At 44.3% G+C, this 21525-nt stretch overlaps 1 protein-coding gene across 1 annotated transcript in view; it reads left to right on the forward strand.

Annotated features, from left to right (window-relative positions):
* The window catches only part of SPATA16 (spermatogenesis associated 16), a 479311-nt gene that overhangs the window by 211304 nt on the left and 246482 nt on the right, over window positions 1–21525 (forward strand). Inside the window, exon 5 of the mRNA XM_086942587.1 lies at window positions 17763–17847. Coding sequence (XP_086798713.1) covers window positions 17763–17847 — 85 coding nt within the window. The remainder of the gene's footprint in view (window positions 1–17762; window positions 17848–21525) is intronic.

The following is a 21525-nucleotide window of genomic DNA, read 5'->3' on the forward strand; positions in this document are numbered from 1 at the left end:
GGGTTTCTCCAGATGGCTTGTAACGAGCATGTCACCTACAGACCTCGCTTTGCTGAATGTCACCAGCGGATTGGGGGGAAGATCGTCCTTCAGTACAGTGTCTGTTTGTAAGATATGCCAGTTCTTTTTGAGCATTCTTTTTAGGTCATTGGCCCCAGTGGAGTAGGGGGTGATCATTCTGAATTTATTGACATTGGTGTTTTTGTTTGCATCACGGCCTGATCCAGCCGGTCTGGCGGTGAGCAAACTCCTTCTCGATGTCTTTTTAACCCTTCTCAATGTATCCTGTAATAGGTCTTCACCATATCCCCTTATCTTGAAATGGGATATACATTCAGAGGCAGCCGCCTCGAAATCCGAATCCCTGGAACAATTCCTACTGAGTCTCAAGAGCTCTCCGTAGGGAATGCTGTTGATCAATTGTGGTGGGTGGCTGCTGCTGGCAAAGAGTGTTGAATTGCCAGCAGTCTCTTTTCTGAACAAGCAGGTGTGTAACTGCCCATCTTCAACAAACATCCTCAGGTCCAAGTACTCCGCTGCCACCGGACTAATAGAACCCGAGAAGTGTAAGTTGAGGTTGTTGTTATTGAGCAGTTTGATATATTCAGTGGCTGTCTAGATATTGCCATTCCAAACGATGAAAAGATCATCGATGTATCGATGCCAACACACCGCATTACCCACCTCCTGCCCAACCCTGCAGCTCCTGGGTACTTGCTCCTCCCACCAGCCCACGAAGAGGTTCGCGTAGCTGGGAGCGAAGCAAGTACCCATCGCCGTCCCTGACTTCTGTAAGTACAGCTGTTCTTCAAACAGGAAAACATTGTGGGTTAGGCAGAATTCAACAAAGTCCAGTATCATCAGATTATGTCTTGCAAATCGCGCCTGGCGCTGTTCTAAAGCATGTCTAATCGCTTGTAAGCCCTGTTGGTGTTGAATTACAGTGTACAGGCTGGTGATGTCCAGCACTACCAGCAGGTAACTTGGATTCCACTGTAGGTCTCCTATTTTCATGAGGAAATCCTTAGTGTCCCTGACATATGATTTCAGGTTTAGCACCAAAGGGAAAAGGGTATTGTCTACAAAGCGCGACATGTTCTCCGTTAAACTCCCAATAGAGGAGATAATGGGGCGGCCAGGAGGATTGTCTTTGCTCTTGTGAAGTTTTGGGAGATGGTAGAAAGTGGGAATCATTGGGCAGTTGTTACGTAGGAATAGATGTTCATCCTTGCCCAGCATCTGTAGGTCGTACCATTTTTTGAGGAGAGTGTCATATTCTTTTAGGCTCTGTTGGTACGTAGTCATGGTACACTTGATGTAAAAGTTTTCATCCGAGAGCTGTCTCAATGCCTCAGTCTTGTAATAGTCCCTACTCATTAAAACAATGTTCCCACCTTTATCAGAAGGTTTCACCACGATGTTTTTGTCTTCTTTTAGTTTTTTCAGCGCCTCATGTTGCTGTTCAGAGATGTTGAAGTTGTGACTGGTATGGTTAGACTTGCGATACTTTATGAGGTCGTTAATCATAGCTTCGCTGAACGCATCCACAGCATCCCACGGGGATTGTGGGACAAAAATGGAAGGGGGTTTAAAATTACTCTCCTCCCTTTCCTGATCAATCCCTTGCAGCTCAGCCCTTTGTGCAGTGTCCAAGTGTTGAACATCTCGTGTCTCCTCTCTTTCAAGATCTTCCAGGGCCTCAACTGTTACTAGATCTCTACTGCTCAGGGCATCAGTGGCTGTTATTCTGGTCCCCTGATTTTTAGGATCTTGAGTGTGGGGGCGTAGCTTGAAATATTTGTGGAGTTTTCATTTTTGCGTGAAGCGAAACAGATCAATCCTCGTTTGGGTATATTCCAGTTCTTTGTTGGGGCAGAAGGTTAGTCCTAGACTGAGGACTTCGGTTTCTTGGTTGGTCAGTTGCTTGGACATCAGGTTGACAACCGTTAAGTTGGCCTGTTCTTGTAGGCCATTGATATCAGAAGTCATTACTTCTTGGTTCGGTTGCGGTTGACCCAGCGGGAGCTCCTTGTTCCCCCTCCTCCTCCTTTTTCCGCCCCTTGACCTCCTCGTCCTCCTGGTGCCTCTATTTCTGGTTCCTCCGTGTCCGGGGGTTTGTTCTTTCCTCCACGGAGCCACGTACTCTTGAGCACCTTGTACTCCTCTTGAAAAGGGGTTCAATTACTTCTGCCTTGTTGCGTTCCACGCGTACGGCCCCGTTGGATTGGCTCAGCTTGTTTGTCGCCTGACTCGTTTTCAGTGACCTCTGACTCAGAGGTGGCGATGTCCAATCCTGTAGATATATATATATATAGATTATTCACCAAAAAGCCCGAAGCTACGAAGATGCACACGACAACATGTCCACTCTGCAGTGTACCTTTTCAAATTGCCTCGGCATCATCGGTACGTTTTGCTGAAATACCCAACGCGTTTCAAGGCAGGGCGCCTCTTCATCAGGGATTTCGCTTCACAAATAGCGCAATGACATCTCTTTGTTTAAAATAGCTGCTTTATTCTGATAGGTTAATGGCCACCAGTGGGCCGCGTTTAGTGCGCCTTCAAACATATTGCATGCTGGATTTTGCAGTTCAAAGAGAGTAATTAGTTCATTTCCTTTTGTAAGTTCAAAGCGCTTTTGAAATAATAGAAGCATTATTTTAATTCCTTTGTAGGATCCAACATGTCAGGGCAATATTTTCTTACTTCTGGCACGCTGTGCTGAAAGATGGTTCCGATGTTGTTCGGAACCCCAGCCTCTTTAGATACCAAGATGGTGCACTCTTCCACGGCAGGGCCGCCGTGTCCTTATTTTATTCACTAAAAAGCCCGAAGCTACGAAGATGCACACGACAACATGCCCACTCTGCAGTGTACCTTTTCAAATTGCCTCGGCATCGTTGGTACGTTTTGCTGAAATTCCCAACAGGTTTCAAGGCAGGGCGCCTCTTCATCAGGGGTTTCGCTTCACAAATAGCGCAATGACATCTCTTTGTTTAAAATAGCTGCTTTATTCTGATAGGTTAATGACCCCCAGTGAATTAAAAAAATGGCCATCACTTTATTTGTTGAGCGGGCAGTTTAAAAAAAAAAATCTACATATTGCTTTTATAGATTTAGAGGCAGCCTTTGATCCAGTTCCACAAGTCTTATTATGGAAAAAACTGGTTGGCTGGGCCATTGCAGGGAATTCGATTGATGATATAATTCTTCTTTATACAAATACTTGGGTGCAGGTCAGGTTGGGTGACGGTGGCATTTTATCACAAAAAATTAAAACCTACAATGGACTAAAGCAAGGTTGTGTTGTTCTTGCTTAGCTCCTTGCCTTTTTCTGTCAGATCTTCTGCATCCTTTGAAATTCGTTACCGCCCATCCCCCAAGATGAGGTGCCACTTAGCTATCTTCAATATGCAGACAATACTATACTTACTGTTGAGCCAAACCCCTATAGGTCTGCAAAGATCGATAAATGCCTTTCATGTTTATATCTTAATATCTTAATGAATGGATTGGAATTGAGTGTTAAAATAAATAAAATCATGAAAATCGGTCAGGTAAAATCAAAGACTAATGCATGGAGGGCCAGAGGTGGGCCAATTGAAGTGGTAAAAATGTATAAATATCTAGGGATTCTTTTTGATTTTTTTAAAACAAACTTTATTGCCTTTTACATATATCTCTCGCAACACAGAGACAATTTGGGGTGGTTCGGGTGCCTAAGTTCAATCTCCCTCAATGCTCGGTCTGCCCTTTCGACATCTGTAAGCAGTGTTCACCGCACTCTAATGAACACTGCCATACATTGTTCCCTGTTTCCCTGTGGAGTGGTGTGGCTCACTGGTTAGAGGCGGCAGACCCGGAAGCAGAGGACGGCCCGGGACAAGGGTTCGATTCCCGACGCGGCAAGGTCGTGGACCAGGGTCAGCGGACTTGATAATTCTCGCCTCGGTGCCTACTCTAACCAGGGATCACACTTGGCAACTCTGGGCATTAGCTTGCCTCATCTCCACAACGGCCCCCCACATACGCCGGGGATGCCTGGTTTCACCCTGGAGATACCCAGTAGGGTCCACTTCACAGGGAAAGCCAGGACGGGTTCCCCAGCGGTCTACAGCGTGGTGATACCCCATGTGGGGTGATTCATGCGCTTTACAAGACATCATTACATTACATTACTGCCTTAAAGGGCTCCCATTCCGTTACCCTGGAGTAAGTGGATTGAGCATTATCCGCAAAGTATGTTGTAATATGACCCTTGATTTCGTGTAGGAACACTTGGTCCTCCAGGGACTCGGCCTTTAGGCGCCAGGTAGGGATGGGTTGTTGTTGCGTCCCCAGTGCAGTCTAGTTAATATCGGGTTGTGGTCTGATTCAGCACGTGTTAGGTATTCTGTGCCCTGAAGCAGTCCGTGCATGTCAGGTGAACATAGAAATGTATCCAGTCGCACATGTAGGTCATGAACCTGTTAAAGGTATTAGTACTCCTTTTCCAGCGGGTGGGTACGTATTCATGTATTCACTATCCACCAGCCCCGATGGGATCTGCCAGTCCCTAAAAGCCCTGGCTGTTCTATGTACCGGGGAATCCTAGAGAGGCGGGTGGGATCAATTGAGTTCTGGGTCTGCGACACAATTAAAGTCTCTCTTAATAATCGAGACAGTCATGTAGGGTGCCAGGGTCCCAGACATCTGCTCTAGAAAGGCCCTCTGGTCTACATTCGGTCTGTATATGTTTATTAGTGTTATGTTCTGCCCGTCCAGTCTCCCTGTCACTATCACATAATGGCCTTCTGGGTCTACTTTGTGTCCTGTGTGTTAGAATGGGATCCCCGCCCGAACCCAAATCAACACCCTCTTGCAAACTCCGAGAATGAGGTGTAATATGCATGTCCCCTCCATCGCCGCTGTAATGCCACCCCTTCAGGTGCCAAAGTGTGGGTTTCCTGCAGCATTGCTATGTGAATCTCTCCCCTATTTAAGTGGGAGAACATTTTCTAATGCTTGTGCATAGAGTGCATACCCCAGACATTCCAGGATAGGAGGTTATATGTTGTCTGCTTTGGTATTGCTGCTTATCTCCCCCTCCTCCATCTGGACTCCCCCTGCATGGCCTGCCTCCGACGACCTACGCTGAGTGATGTGATCCTTGTTACGACAGTTCCTGGCTCCTCTTGGTAGTCAACAGTACCCCCCCTTATAACTAAGTAAACACCGCAACACCCCCTCCCCAGGACAAGTGAGACTCTATGCGCCCGCTCCAAGGCAAAGTATGGGGGCAAGCCTTCTTCCACCACTTCAGTGCGGATCCCGTTTTCCAGGTAAGAAACCATATTGTTCCCTTCAACTTTTTCCGGCAGGCCTATGAATTGTATATTATTGCAACATGCCCTATTTTCTGCGTCCTCAGCTCTCAGCTCTAGCACATGTACCCTTTTCTCAATGTCCGTAAGTTTGTGGGTAACCGTGCTCACCTTTGGCTTCAGTTCTCTGATGTCTCCTTCTGTTGTTGTGACCCGGTCTGCTAGCTGCCTATGGTCTGCCCTCAGCAGGCCCAGGTCTTCCTGGGGCGTATCAATCTTAGATACCACAGCCAATCTGGACGTTTCTATAGACTGTAGGATGTCATAGTGGTATGGATTGTCATGGGCTTCTTTCCTCTCACTACGAGTCCCTGCCTGGAACCTTGAGTCACCAGCCTACTCTCCAGTCTGCTCCTGCTGTTCTACATCACGGCCTTTTGGATAATTTTCGCATGTTGGTGGTTGTCCACTGGTAGGGGGCTTTCTCTCTCCCCATTTATCTCTGTCTAGGGTTCGCCCTGGGGTTCACTCACCTTCAGAGTCTTCCGTTCGGCCTCTGTAGGTGTTTTCCTGTGTACCCATTCTTGGCCGCTGGACTTATGGTTCTCTCCGCATCCTTCTCGCAAAGATCCAGGGGTCCTCTGTCTGGGTCTTTTTTGGTGTTCTATAGTTCCTGTATGCTAGGTCGCTCCCTCTCTCAGCCACCTGATTTCCAATTTCCTTCGCACAAAGTGTCCCCACTGTTCATAAATTACTGTGACGCTCCTCCGCCACATGGGCCTCACTTTTAGTGCGACAGGGCCTTACTTGGCGCATGTCCTGCTATGCGGTTTTTGTGGCCCCAGATACAGACCCCTGGCCACTAGGGTCAGTAATTACATTTTCTCATCAGTTTTCTTACTTCGTTGTGCGTATTTTAACCTTTCCTTCATTGTAGTCTACTCAGCCGCAGTGTTTCACATGGGCTTTCCTGTCGCCTCTCACACTCGTTGGACCCCTTATCTCAATTTGCAGATTATCCCTGGTGCTCTTCATGGGATTAGGGCTCTCCACTCACTAGCAGGCCCCTCGGTGCTTCCAGGCCATCCACTACAGCCCTCCACGCCTTTCGTGTCACCTCCAAGCACTCGTAATAGCCCTCAAGCTTCTTTCCCCCTGCCTCTCCTCCTCCTGGCCTTCTTATCAGGTACCGGGCAGTGAGCGCTCTTGGTCCCCGCCGCTCCCAGTGAGCAGTGTCTCAGTGTTGTTGCTATTGGGATCTTCCAGCTTCTTCAGCCTGCTCTAACTCAGGCCGTGGCCGCCATCTTGTCCGGCCCACAATCCGCTTGCCTGCTATTTACTCTTGGCCATCTATGTTACTAGTAGGAGGATCGGTGATGTCTCCATGGCTGTATGTGCGCCGTTCTCACCTGCACCCTCCTCTTTACTGCCTCCTTGTTGTTTTGTCCTTCTCAAAGCGGCACCAGGCAGACCGCGGCCGCCTTCCCACCCGGCCTCGCGATCTGCTCCCCAGTTAAAGACACTTTGTTATCTGTGCCATCAGGAGGGGGATCCACAAATGTTCACGAAAGCTCAGTCCAACAAATAGTAGACCTCTGCACTCTGTTCTCTCACTCACGGGTTCAGCCCTCCTGCCACCAGGGGCCCTTCGTTTCTTAGCACAGGCCCGCCGCAATGCCTCCGGCCCATCTCTGCACTATCTTCGCCTGCACCCTCCTCCCTAGTGTCTCCTAACTGTTCGGGCAGCAATGGTTTTGTTCGTCTCTCCATCCTTCCGTGTGCCTGCAGCAGGCACCTTCTGTGCCCCTTGTATATAGGGCCTCCCTGCTTTCTCCAAACGCCCCCAGTCAGACCTCGGCTGCCATTTTGCCCAGCCTCGCGGTCCCACCTCCAAGTTTGTGTTTTTTTCTCTCCGAAATTGGCTTCCATCTGCTTTTTGCACAATGCCATTTAGCTCCCCTTCACTTTAGGGGTTGGGGGGACTATCACCTGTGTCGTAGGTGCCCGATATCTGGCAGGGCGCACTGGATGGGGATCACCCGCGGGAGCTTAGGTTCAGGCTCCCAGCTCCATCGGCATCCAGCTACACCCCCTAGGGATTTTGTTTGATAACAGACTTTTACTTAAAAATAATTTTAAAGATCTTAGCGCAAAAACTGTAAGTTTAATCCATGCTTTTAAGTGTTTGTATAAATTGTTGGATTGTCAATCATATGATCATCTCCTTGAAGCTTCAGCCGACAAAAGGCTCACCTATTACCAGGGGTAAAGACGCAAAGCTATTGGATCTACTTGTAATCAAGGCCTATAAAACAATCTTCGGGATCCCCAGGTCAGTGGGCCAAGCAGAAATAATACTGGAGTTTGGCCTCCAAAGACAGTCTCTCTATGGTGTCGCAAGGGGCATTTTTAAAATGCATGTATTCTCTTTACTCACCTGATTTTGTCTCCTTAGCGAACATCTGTTGGCATGAAATAACCAGATCTGCCTATACTGATACCTGGCACTCCTATATTACATATTGTCTTTTTAACAATGGTTTGCAGAATAGGCTGACCAAACGAACAATGCCTAGTTTGAAATGTATTTAAAAAAAGTAATCTCCATCAATATAGATAAAATGGCTTTTGTGGCAATAGTGTGTATAAACAGAGAGAGACCCCTTGTCAGCAACCAAGGGAGAAGAGTACTATCAGTACAAAAAACAAATTATCCCTTGATTCACTCAATCAACGAGAATCCCCTATCAATAGTGGAATTCTTAATTCATATAAAACACATAGATAAACTAAAATAAGATCACATTCAAAGTCCCTGAAACACTCAAACAATGATACTACTATAACATGCAGTGCAAACAAGTCAATTTATTTCATTAGTACATGTAAATATTATTAAAACACAAATATTATAAAAACACCTATAATAAAACACAATGCATCATTTCAGCATAATTAAAAACAATTCATCAGATCAGGACATAACATAACATCTTATGACACTTTTACCACAGAGAACCCTAAAAAATAGGGAGGATGAACAATGATAGACAGTATGCTTTGTCTTTTAGCTCAACAATTCCCTGGGACTAATTTTAGCAAGATTAGCCTGGATACATATACTCTGTTTTGTATCTACAGGTCCAACTTGTCCTCTGGATAATGTATAGAAATGCGTCTACGCGTTTCGATTGGTATCTGATTATTCCATCTTTATCAAGACAGTCATTATGTTCACTTTTCTTTGTGGTATATTTGATTATTATACCCTGTACAAACAAGTATATAAAGAAATATTACTATACATGAAATTCACAGTGACATTCTACTAACAAAACTCATAATTCTATGATTCATTTTATACATGCTCAAATGTGTTACGGCTCAATTTAGTCTCCTTATATAATATGCCCATGTTATTTACATCAAAAATATTTCTCCAATTGAACCGTTTCTTTTGCTAAAGCACAGTTTCTGGGTACAAAAAGACACTCCACAGTCACCCGCTGTATAACAAATGAATACACCTACGGAATTACACTCTCCCTGCTGCAAATAACCCATTTGTCTGGGAAATGTAGACCACTAATGGCACGATGTGCCTACATTGCTGTTTGCATATCTTCGTCATCAAACTCAATTGGAGAGATACCTATATATTTCACTAAATTCATTTGTATGCCTCAAAGGCGTTCTCTTTATTCTCACCTGAATGAAAGGGAGTTGATATTTGCACTTATTCTTGTACTTCTTTTACAGACTCGAAGAATGGTTTATTAACTGGACCCCCTGATAAATAGAGAGTATTTTTTATATTACTATTGCTGTACCAGAGAATGTCTGCCATATAATCTAACTAAACACATCTCCTCTTACATATTTTATGTTGTACCTTCTTAAACGGACTTGAATAATCCCCGTTTCCCCACTGCTGTATATTCTTGAACAGTTCAATCCAAAACCTCAGATTTCTAGTTTTGTGTCCAAGGGTTCCGCATATGAGGTCCAAGGTAGAGGGGGCTTTTAGTACATACTCCTCCTCACCTGCCGTTGCACTTACGTTGGGCTCTAAAATAAGGAAACACCCCCATTATATTACACCCATGAATTCATTTAAAAAGTCTGTTCATATGTCTATCCCATCTTCCTTTCTCACCTTATTATCTCAGGGATTCCCCGTCCTGCTTCGTCCTTTTGGAAAATATGAATGGTAGACTGCTACATTGTCCTCGTTTAAATACTGTCTCGCGGTCTCTCATTGGTTCCTACAGACCACATGGCCCGCATGCACTACTTGTGCTGATCTTCCACTCCTAACCCGGAAACTAACAACATGTGCTGATGTTCCACTACTAACCCAGAAAATCACTGAGAAAATCACAGGTTTCAGGGATGTTATAGTTAGAAATTAGCATTTAAAAAACCTTTGAAATTCACTGAAAATAACACAGGTTTCAGGGACATTATAGTTAGTTGGACATTTCACTTGTACAAAACCAGAGAAATTTGGCCGTTATAGTTAGTTAAGCTAACTATAACTCGCGCCCCCGCAATGCACTGCTGATAACGTCACATATTACAGCATTCATGACATGGTCAGTGACATCATTGATGACATCTCAAATGACATCAATTTTAAATGCTAATTTCTAACTATAACAAGCCTAAAACCTATGTTTTTTTCTGTGACGGGTAGTTAGCCCCCACCCTCAACCTTGGGGGCTAACTACCCCTCCTATTACCTCCAGTAAGTCCCACACAGCAGGATTGCTAACTTCTTATACCATGCCACGCCCCCTTTCCATACCACTCTGCAGACGTACCTACTGGCACTTTCTTGATTGGGGCATTACATTCCCTTGAATCCCTTGAATCCTGAGGGTTCCTGGGGGCCAATAGCCCACCAGGTACCTCCAGTAAGCACCACAGAGCTGGAATGCAGAGAGGAGGTCCAAGGCCATGCCCCTTTTTCCACCACTCTGCAAACGCGGCTCCTGGCACACTGCTGCTCGGTGGATGAAGTCCACTTGTGTCCTGAGTCCTCCGGACACCAGAGTACATCATCATCCTACCAGCAGTGCGCCAAGAGGCACGTTTGCCTCCAGGACCTCGCCCACCCAGGGGCTTTGAAAAACGAAGCACGCAAGTCAGTGCTTCGTTTTTTACATTTTTGAACGGATTTGCGCACCGATGTGACCTTGCCCAAATTTTTTTTTAATGCTTTTTGAGGCCTGGGCTCCCTGTGGGACCCCTGAGCAGTCCTGGGGGGTCAGGTTGTTTTTACCCTGCTCATTTTCTTGTTTTTAATCTATCACTCACCTTTTTCCTTCCCCCTCGGTACTGAGTCACAAGATGGCTGCCAGCACTTCCTGGTTTGAAGTGTTTGCAGTCAATCAGAGGCAAGCTTGTGCTCGGGAGGGCTTAGCCAATCAGATCTCACAATTCTGAAATATCAATATCTGTAAATCTTTAAATATCTTAAAAACTACTGAACGGATATACACCATTTAAAAGGTGCTATCTTTCTGCCAAATTTGGTATAATTCCATTCAGCAGTTCAGGCTGTAGCCGTGTCTAAAGTTTCCTATGAAAATACCCATGCAGAAAACATGTTTTTGGAGCACCTTTTTTCTCGGCTCCCCCCTTGACGAATCACCGAAAAAATGTCAAGACACGAGCTGACCAGAGAGAACAATTAGTTTTGAAGATTTCATGAAGATTTGTCAAACGGCGCCAAAGTTACTGGCAAATCAAAAAAGCTCTTCCTCTGGAAACTAGGTCCTAACTATAACTACCTACTGGTGATATATATATATATATATATATATATATATATATATATATATATATATATCCATACTAATAATATAAAGAGAAGAGAGCCCAAACCTTTGAGGCGGGTAATCTCAGGAACCACAGCACCAATCACAACACCCAATACAGCGTTGGAAAGGGCAGTTGCAGCAGAAGGACATAGGCTATACAGACGCCCACCATATACATTTAAAAGGTAAAAGAACTGTGCCAGCAAAGTAGTCCCTTGTGGGCGTGTCTGCGTTGTGCTGTGGGCGTGTGCTGTGGGCATGTGCTGGGGGCGTGACAAACACTGGGGGCGTGTGGTACGTTCCACCCTTCATGCCATGTCTCATATTGTGTGCTAATCCCACCCTGCTCCCTTTAAATACCCCTGCACCCCATGATCATAACCCACCCTTACTCCTTAAAATACCCCAACACCCTTAAACACTAACCCATCTTAACCCTATAAATATAACCTGTACCCCAAAACCCAAACCTATCCCTAAACCCTAAAAATACCCCTATACCCCAAAACCCAAACCTAGCCCTGAACCTTATAAATACCCCTGTACCTCAAAACCCAAACCTACCCCTGAACCCTAAAAATACCCCTGTACCCCAAAACTCAAATCTAGCCCTGAACCCTAAAAATACCACTCTGCCCCAAAACCCAAACCTACCGCTGAACCCTAAAATACCCCTGTACCCCAAAACACAAACCTAGCCCTGAACCCTTAAAATACCCTTGTACCCCAAAACCCAAACCTACCCCTGAACACTAAAAATGCCCCTGTACCCCAAAACACAAACCTAGCCCTGAACCCTAAAAATACCCCTGTACCCCAAAACCCAAACCTACCCCTGAACCCTAAAATACCTCTGTACCCCAAAACCCAAACCTAGCCCTGAACCCTAAAAATACCCCTGTACCCCAAAACCCAAACCTACCCTTGAACCCTAAAAATACCCCTGTACCCCAAAACCCAAACCTACCCCATAAACCTAAAAATACCCCTATACCCCAAAACCCAAACCTACCGCTGAACCCTAAAATACCCCTGTACCCCAAAACACAAACCTAGCCCTGAACCCTAAAAATACCCATGTACCCCAAAACCCAAACCTAGACCTGAACCCTAAAAATACCCCTGTACCCCAAAACCCAAACCTAGCCCTGAACCCTAAAAATACCCCTGTACCCCAAAACCCAAAACTACCCCTGAACCCTAAAATACCTCTGTACCCCAAAACACAAACCTAGCCCTGAACCCTAAAAATACCCCTGTACCCCAAAACCCAAAACTACCCCTGAACCCTAAAATACCTCTGTACCCCAAAACCCAAACCTAGCCCTGAACCCTAAAAATACCCCTGTACCCCAAAACCCAAACCTAGCCCTGAACCCTAAAAATACCCCTATACCCCAAAACCCAAAACTATATCTGAACCCTTAAAATACCTCTGTACCCCAAAATCCAAACCTAGCCCTGAACCCTAAAAATACCCCTGTACCCCAAAACCCAAACCTAGCCCTGAACCCTTAAAATACCCCTGTACCCCAAAACCCAAACCTACCCCTGAACCCTAAAAATACCCCTATACCCCAAAACCCAAACCTAGCCCTGAACCCTAAAAATACCCCTGTACCCCAAAACCCATACCTATCCCTAAACCCTAAAACTACCCCTGTACCCCATTACCCAAAACTATATCTGAACCCTTAAAATACCCAAACACCCCAGAACATATACCTCAGTACCCCAAAACATATACCCCTATACCCATACTTACCTTATCCAAACATAAAAAAAACATGCTTTTACCATTCATGCATTTACAACGAACTTCGTTGTAAATGTATGCGTAGTAAAAGCATATAAAATGTAATGCCATGCGTTATAATGGCATTGCGGAGTCATGGTACTTCCGTAATGAAAGTATGCAGAGTGATGGTATGCGGAAAGAAAGTTGCAAAATAATTGGTGTTTACCCTCCCCCGGTAAGTACATTGGTGGCACGGCAGCCCACATCTCCAGCAATATACTCATATTTTTTCACCACCCATTTGAAAAACGCACAGGTCTCTCTCATTGATGGCCAGCACCAACATACACTTTTAGACACACCTCCCGCCACAAGTTCTAGAATTGCGAACTTTAGAGCTGGGGAGCTACGTTCGAATCTCGGCATCAGCTCAACATCCTGTGATATCAGGCAAATCGCTTTGCCTTCCCATGCCTACCACAAATGAATGTTTTCTTCTGTAATGTAAATTGTGCTTATGCCATGTTGTCGAGTTACCGCTATATAATATTGAAAGGAAAAATAAAGTAGGGAAACTCAAGTTCACACACTACTGAACGCGCACTCTTAAGTGCATCAGCAGTGCACTGTGAATCGGAGCAGTTCACAGGCCTGTCACAGATAAGAAATGCTATCAAAACGAAATCCTACAAAACAATATACTAGTGGCCGGCAGCAATTCATACCCGGACAACGTCGGCACGGGCTGCTATCAACAATGAAATCATAAACCAAGGACTTATAGAAATTGAAGACTCACTGTATCTATTAAGCGAGAAGTCCTTACAAGATTTCAGCCTGCCGCCAGTGGTCCAACCTAACCTAACTGGATACCACAATATCGCTACCGCACACAATATTCCAGAGCTAAATAACTACCTTGCTCAACACTTGCCTAACTTAGTTCCCGATCAAAAACTCGCCTACAACACCATAGTTGATAGTGTTGAAAAGAAGCAAGGCAAACTATTGTTAATAGAAGTCCCCGGTGGCACAGGAAAGACTTACCTAATCAACCTCGTACTTTCCAAAGTTTGATCTTCTGGGAATTTGGCTCTAGCTGTTGCTTCATCTGGAATAGCTGCCACTTTGCTAACAGCTGGGAAAACAGCACATTCTACCTTTGAACTGCCTCTAACAGTTTCCCTAGAAAAGGATTCAATATGCTCTATTCGGAAAAACTGACCTTTGGGGACACTGCTTCAAAATGTGTCTCTTATCATGTGGGACGAATGTACAATGACACACCGCTCACATATTGAGGCAGTTGACAGAACTCTCAAAGACATTAGAAATTCATACAACATAATTGGAGGTGTTACTTTTGTGTTTGCTGGTGACTTCCGACAAACTCTTCCTGTGGTGCCTACAGGAATGTGGGCTGATATACTAAAAAGCATGCTTAAAAGCATCACACCTATGGAACTCTGTACAATCTATTACCTTGCGCACTAACATGAGGACACATTTAGGAGGTAAAGATGCATAATTTGCAGATCTTCTAATAGAAGTGGCCAACGGAGACATACCTGACACAAATGGCTTTACCAACATACAAAACTTAGGTAAGCGTCTCTGTACACTACATGAACTCATACAACATGTTTACCCAGACATCAAGCATCTTCTCAGCAAAGATTACACATGGATTTGCGAACGGTTTATAGTTGCCGCCCGAAACTCTGCAGTGCATCATATTAATGAACACATACTACAACTATTCCCAGGTGAAACCACAATATATAATTCCATTGATACAGTATTAGATACACAAGACGCTGTGCATTATCCCCAAGAATTCCTCCACTCACTTAACCAGGGCTTCCCCCTCATACACTCCAAATGAAAGTAGGTGTTCCTATCATGTTATTACAAAACCTACATCCACCAGATCTCTGCAATGGGACGCGCCTACTGATCTACCATTTCAATTCAAACGCTTACAATTCCCTATTAACATTGCTTTTGCATCCACCATTAACAAATCACAAGGTCAGACATACAAAGTCATTGGGATAGACTTACGAGAGGACTGCTTCACTCATGGACAGTTATATGTCGCGCTATCGAGGTCGGGGAATTCCGACAACTAATTTATTCTACTTCCTGATTCTCATGAAACACGAAGTGTGGTGTACCATGAAGTTTTGAAGTAAATGTTATTTTCAATACTAAAACCATTGCTGCCTAGCCTTTTTTTTACCCGGACAACGTCGGGACGGGCCGCTAGTATATATATATATATATATATATATATATATATATATATATATATATATATATATATATATATATATATATATATATATATATATATATATATATATATATATATATATATATATATATATATATATATATATATATGTAACCTACTGGCTGTTGCCCATAGGTAGTTATAGTTAGGAATTTTTTTTTTACTTCCCTATAACTTTAGCGTAGTTTCACCGATCTTCAAGAATTATTCCCCAAAAAAGTTCCAAAATAGGTTCTGTGCATCATGGAGAGATTTAGGGTGCAGTGGGAACTGAGAAATGGGGCATGAAATAAGCATGTGTTTGTAATGTTAATTCCCATAGGAACGCGTGTTTGAATCTACAGCCCGAACCGCTGGACGGAATTACACCAAATTTGGTAGAAAGGTAGATGTTACCTAGATTATGCTTTTTCTATGTGTTGAAAATCCGTTCAGTAGTGTTTTGTTAAATGAAATCCAAACAATATAGTGTCATCTCAGGCCGTGGATATTTTGCGTCTGTTTTGCAGTGATCGCAGTTAAATCACGATGAATTTAGGGTAAATTGAGAATGCTCTGAATGGCTGGACGCAACTCGAGAAGAAAGTTGCGGTGGTTTCACAGTGACCCTTTTCAAATCGCAATGAGATTGAGGGAACAGCTAGGGTAAAGCTCATAATAAGTGATGTCTATATATATGTTTACCACTTTATGGTTACCCATGTCATCACGACTGTCTGCTGTCGCAGCGCGGAAGGCATATGCATTTAAGATGCACCTTTTTTAACAAATGTATACAAAGGGGAAAGTTAAATCAATTATCTAATCAGAGAATCAATATGTAGTTCTAGAAAAAATGCAAGGACGTTATAGTTATGAAATAAAAAAAATTTAAAACATAGAAATTCACTGAAAAAACTAAAGGTTACGGGGATGTTATAGTTGGGAAATGGAATTAAAAAAACATTCAGATTCACTGAAAAAAAAACAAAGGTTACAGGGACGTTATAGTTAGGGTGACATTTCACATGTACAAAACCGGTGAAATTTAGCAGTTATAGTTAGCTGAGCTAACTATAACTTGCGCCCCTGCAATGCACTGCTTATGACCTTACATATTACATCAATCATGACATGGTCAGTGACATCACTGATGACATCACTGATGACATCTACCATGACATCACTGATGACATCATCCAGAGAAAAACTAATATACCCACTGCCACACAATCATTAACAAAGTCATTCACAGAACCCATAGAAACACACGCATCTCATCACTCATCCATACAGTCAGTAGCATATCAATTCACCAGTAGAGCCACTAATGGAACCACTAACTCACGTATACAGTCACTCATGCACGTACTCACTTACTAATACAGTTAGCCATTAATCCAGTTATAAAGATATAGACACACGTACACATCCACTCATGCACCCATACAGACACAGGGAGTAAATAAGTTAATCATACACCTACTCAAACACCCATACTGTCACTCACACAGCCACTAACTCACCCATACAATTACTCCCACAGCCACTCAGTTAATTATATGTTTACTAATATCTATACTCTCTCATCTATATAGTGACTGAGGGAAAAACATACTTTCACATACAACCGCTCTCACACTCACTCACCCATACAACCTCTCAGAAACTCATTTGGTCATCCATACAGTCACTCATACACCCACTCACTCACCCATACACTCACTTACACACCTATTGATGCACTGAGATAGCCACTCATGTACCCTGTCACTTGCCCATACAGACACTTATGTATCTGCTCACACACCCATTCAGCCACTCGTGCACCCTCTGATTCTCCATTTACAACCACTGATACATCAATACAGTCAATTATATAGATACTCAAACAGCCACTCACTTACTCATTCACTCACTGACACACCCAATCACCTATACAAAAGCTCACACACCCACTACTTAATGTATACAATCTCTTATATACCCAGTCACTCTTCTATACACCACTTACATACCCACTCACTTACCCCTACAGGCACTTCCACAGTGAGTTACCCTAGTGATGTAATTTTAGATGTCATCAGTGACGTAATATGTGAGGACATAAGCAGTGCATTATGGGGAGCGAGTTATAGTTAGCTCAGCTAACTATAACCACTGAATTTCAATAGTTTTGTACGAGTGAAATGTCAGCCTAACTATAACGCCTCTGTAACCTTTGTTTTTTTCAGTGACATTTTTCTATAAATATTTATATATACAATGTTTTTCCCTAACCTCCCCCTTTTTGTTTTTCTTCTGCCTTTGACATACGTAAAATGTTAAAACACTACTGATATTATCTAATATTTTCCATATGTATATTTTGTTTATAGTTAAGAGTTCAATTTTGTCTGTTATTTCAATGACTTGATACGTTACGTACCTAAAATAAAATAAAGTATTTAAACTGTAAAAAAAACATACATGTGCTCCCCTTACTGATATGTACAGGGTACAGTACAAGTAAGCTGCACATGCTGTTGACAATGCTCTTACACTGATTTCATTCTGCAAAGAGTTATCCAAGCCTGACCCCTGCATCTGGCATTCACGGTGCTCTCTGCCTCTGTCAATAGGAGCGCCATGATTGCTGACTACATGTACTGGCTGTCAGGAAGCAGCGAGCCGCGCATCAGCAAGCTCATCAAGCTGTATTGGCAGGTAACAATTGATGGGCAACCAGGAGGGCTCAGCCCGGCGCACTTTCAGAGCCAGGATGAAGGATGGGCGCTTAAAGGACTGCCGACAAGCGGAGCTCTGGGCGCATCAATCAGCAGGGTGGTAACATATTTATAATGAAGCTGGAGCCTTGAAGCCCTGTTAGTAAATATTTTAAGATTCCCCGTGCCGCTTTCAAGCAGAAAGGTGCCAAACGTACAAGCAAAGGAGGCCGAACAATAGCAGGCAAATGTTACAATGCAAGCAAATCCTTTTTATTTGTTTTATTTTGATGTGATAATTATCCCACACACTATTGGCTACAATATGCAATTCATTCATCTGAACAACCACAGTGTTTGCTAGGGGGTCTCCAGTTTCCATTTCGAAATGGAACTGCATTTCTGGTCACCAGCTTTGTTTGTTATTCTTACCTTCACACAAACGCACTTTGGAATAACAACATAACGTGTATTTGTATTGTGTTGTATTATATTGTACTTATTTAGCGCTTACTACCCCTGACGAGGCGTCAACGCGCTTTTTCAGCAAGTAGCACGCTACTCCAGAACCCATAAAAGATTAGTGTTCAATTAGTATAGCGAAATATGAAAGTAGTTTGAGTGGTGGATAGGTTAGTCAGTAATTTGGATTCAGAAGGATAGCGGAAGGATAGAAGAAGGAAAAAAGGTTTGCATTTATATAGCGCTTCTTAACCCTGATGGGGTGCTGAAGTGCTTTTTTGGCGAGAAGCACTCTACACAGGACCCCGTAAAGGATTAGTGGTGAATTAGTATAGTGAAATATGAAAGTCATTTGTGTGGTGGATATGTTAGTCAGTTACTTGGATTGAGATTTAGGGTAGGGGAGGGATAGAAGAGGGAAAAGGTTTGCATTTATATAGCGCTTGTTACCCCTGATGGAGTGTAGAAGCACATTTTTGGGCGAGTAGAGCGCGAATCCGAAAGCCATAAAGGAATAGTGTTGAAAATTGGTATAGTGAAATATGAAAGTAATTTGAGTGGTGGATATGTTAGTCAATTATTTGGATTGAGATGGGTAGGGGAGGGATAGAAGAGGGAAAAAGGTTTGCATTTATATGAATGAAATGAAATGAAAAGACCATTTATATAGCGCGGTGGCTACACTTAGGCGTCCCAGTGCTGCAGAAGTCACGCTTATAACAGAGCCGATGAAAGCTACTCTGGTTTATTAAAAAGCAGGGTTTTTAGGAGTTTGTGGAAGGTGAGTAGTTTAGGCTCCGATCTGAGTGGGAGGGGGAGGGCATTCTAGAGCTTGGCGAGATTATGGGAGAATGAGCGGCCTCCACACCTAGTTTTCTTGAACCTGGGTATTACAGCAAGGAAGGATGACCCTGATCTGAGCTGTCTGGCGGGATGGTAGGTGGTTATCAGGGGGCGATTGATAATGGGGCCTGTTTCCCAGAAGGATAGATGTGCGATGCACATTTCCTTGAATTCTATCATTGCCTTCACTGGGAGCCAGTGAAGGTCCTGCAGTCTGGATTTGATAGAAACTCATCGGGGAATTTGAAGGAGGGTTCTAGCAGTAGAGTTCTGAATTGTCTGCAACTTGTTTAGGGTGGCCTGGGGAGCCCCAAGATATAGGGCATTCCCAAAGTCTAAGCGGGACGGGATTAGACCTTGGACCATTATCCGTTTGGCGTGAAAAGGTAGCAGGGGGAGGATTTTGCGCAGGAGTCTTAGAAGGCCAAAGCAGGTGGCTGATAGTTTGGTCGCCTGGTGGTTAAAGTCAAGTGACTTGTCCAACCAGATGCCCAAGCTTTTGATCGAGTATTTGGGTGCGGGGGGAGGTCCCTAGCAGGGAGGCCAGAGTGAGTCAATGGTCCTGTTGATAGAGTTGCCCATGAGCTCTGTTTATCCCCATTCAATTTGAGGCAGGAGGATGTCATTCGTTGACTGCTTCCAGACAGTTTTTCAGGCCGTGGGGTGAGTTAGGGTGGGATTTAGAGCCACCACTAGCTGAGTATCGTCCGCATAGGTGATGATTTTTACTCAGAAGGGGCAGACGATCTCGGCTAGTGGGCTCATGTAAACATTAAATAGGGTAGGGCTTAGAGAGGAGCCCTGCGGACGCCACAATTCAAGGGCTTGCTGGGAGAGGTACATTCACTCTCGAATACCTGGAATGAGCGGTTGGAGAGAAAAGACCTAAACCAGGTAATTGCCATTCCTGAAATTCCCTTCCCGCTAAGTCGGTGCAGTAGGATGTTGTGGTTTTCAGTGTCAAAGGCGGCACTTAGGTCGAGGAGAATGATGGCTGCCGAACCTCCATTATCCAGGATCCTCCTGGCTTCCTCTGTCACTGCGACCAGAGCGGTTTCTGTCCCATGGAGGGGGCGGAATCCCATCTGGGAAGGGTCTAAAAGTGTATTGGACTCTAGAAAGTCTGTTAGCACCATGTTGGCATGTTTTTCGAGGAGTTTGCTTAGCCAGGGCAGTACGGAGATAGGTCGGTAGTTAGAAGGGTTGTTTTGATCTAAGTTTGGTTTCTTTAAGAGGGCTTTGACCATGGCTTGCTTCCAAGGGAGTGGGACAGTACCGGTGGAAAGGGAGGTATTGAGTAGTTCAAGAATGGTGGGTAAAATTGGATGGATGACTGAGAGAAGGGTACGTGGAGGTGCAGGGTCATTTGGGGAGCAGGACTTTACCTGATACATGATTGACTCTAGGTTGGCAGGATCTAGAGGAGGGAAATGGTCAAGTGCGGCTGGGGACAGAGGCCCGGGCTCCGAGGAATTCTTGGGCGGGGTGACAGGGTGGGGAAAAGAGGTGTTAATCGTTTTGATTTTGCAGAGAAAAAACTCTGCTAGGTTGTCGCAGTGAGTTTGGGCGTTCGCAAAATCTTTGGGTTCCTCAGGTAATTGAAGGAGTGATTTTGCTATGCAGTATATTTCCTTGGGTTTTGAGGCTGCTTTGGCGATTTTTCCCTCAAAGAAGGATGCCTGCGCAAGTTTAATGCTGGCCTTGTAGGATTTGATCGTGGCTCTGTAGGCCATTTCCTTAGAGGGAGAGTAGTCTAGGCGCCATTTCCTCTCCATCTTTTTGTAGATGCGTTTCGATTCCCGGATGTCTGCGGAGTACCAAGGGGCGGTCGTGTTGCAGCGTTGGAGTTCGGTGGTTTTGATGGGGAGCACCAGGTCGAGTGAGTTGGCGATCCACTTATTATAATTCTCATTCCCCAGGGTGGGGTTGGAGGTGTTGGGTGGTTTAGTGGTTTCAAGACTTCCCAGCCATTCTGATTGGGGGAGTTTCGACCAGTTCAGTTTTTTTCGAATTGCTGCGAGCTTGGAAGAGCGTAGATTTGGAACGGTCCACATGAGAGGGATAAGAAAGTGGTCAGTCCAAGGAAGGGGGGAAGGAATTCCGATTTGTAGGTCCGAGCAATTACTGAAGATAGGGTCAAGGAGATGACATTTGAGATGGGTTGGTGCGAGCTCTAGCTGTATAAGCTCGAGAGCGGAGAGGCTGGAGGTTACTTCTCTGGCGTTGGAGTCATTGGGGTCATCAAAATGAATGTTGAGGTCTCCTAGAAGAGTGAAATTAGATGGGCTGTAGGCAATATTGGCTATGATTAGTGGAAGGGCGTGAAGGAATTGCCCTTGTGCGCCAGGTGGGCGGTATAGACGTACTCCCGAGA

The sequence above is a fragment of the Lissotriton vulgaris genome, chromosome 11 (assembly GCF_964263255.1).
Source record: "Lissotriton vulgaris chromosome 11, aLisVul1.2, whole genome shotgun sequence".
Classification (NCBI taxonomy): Eukaryota; Metazoa; Chordata; class Amphibia; order Caudata; family Salamandridae; genus Lissotriton; species Lissotriton vulgaris.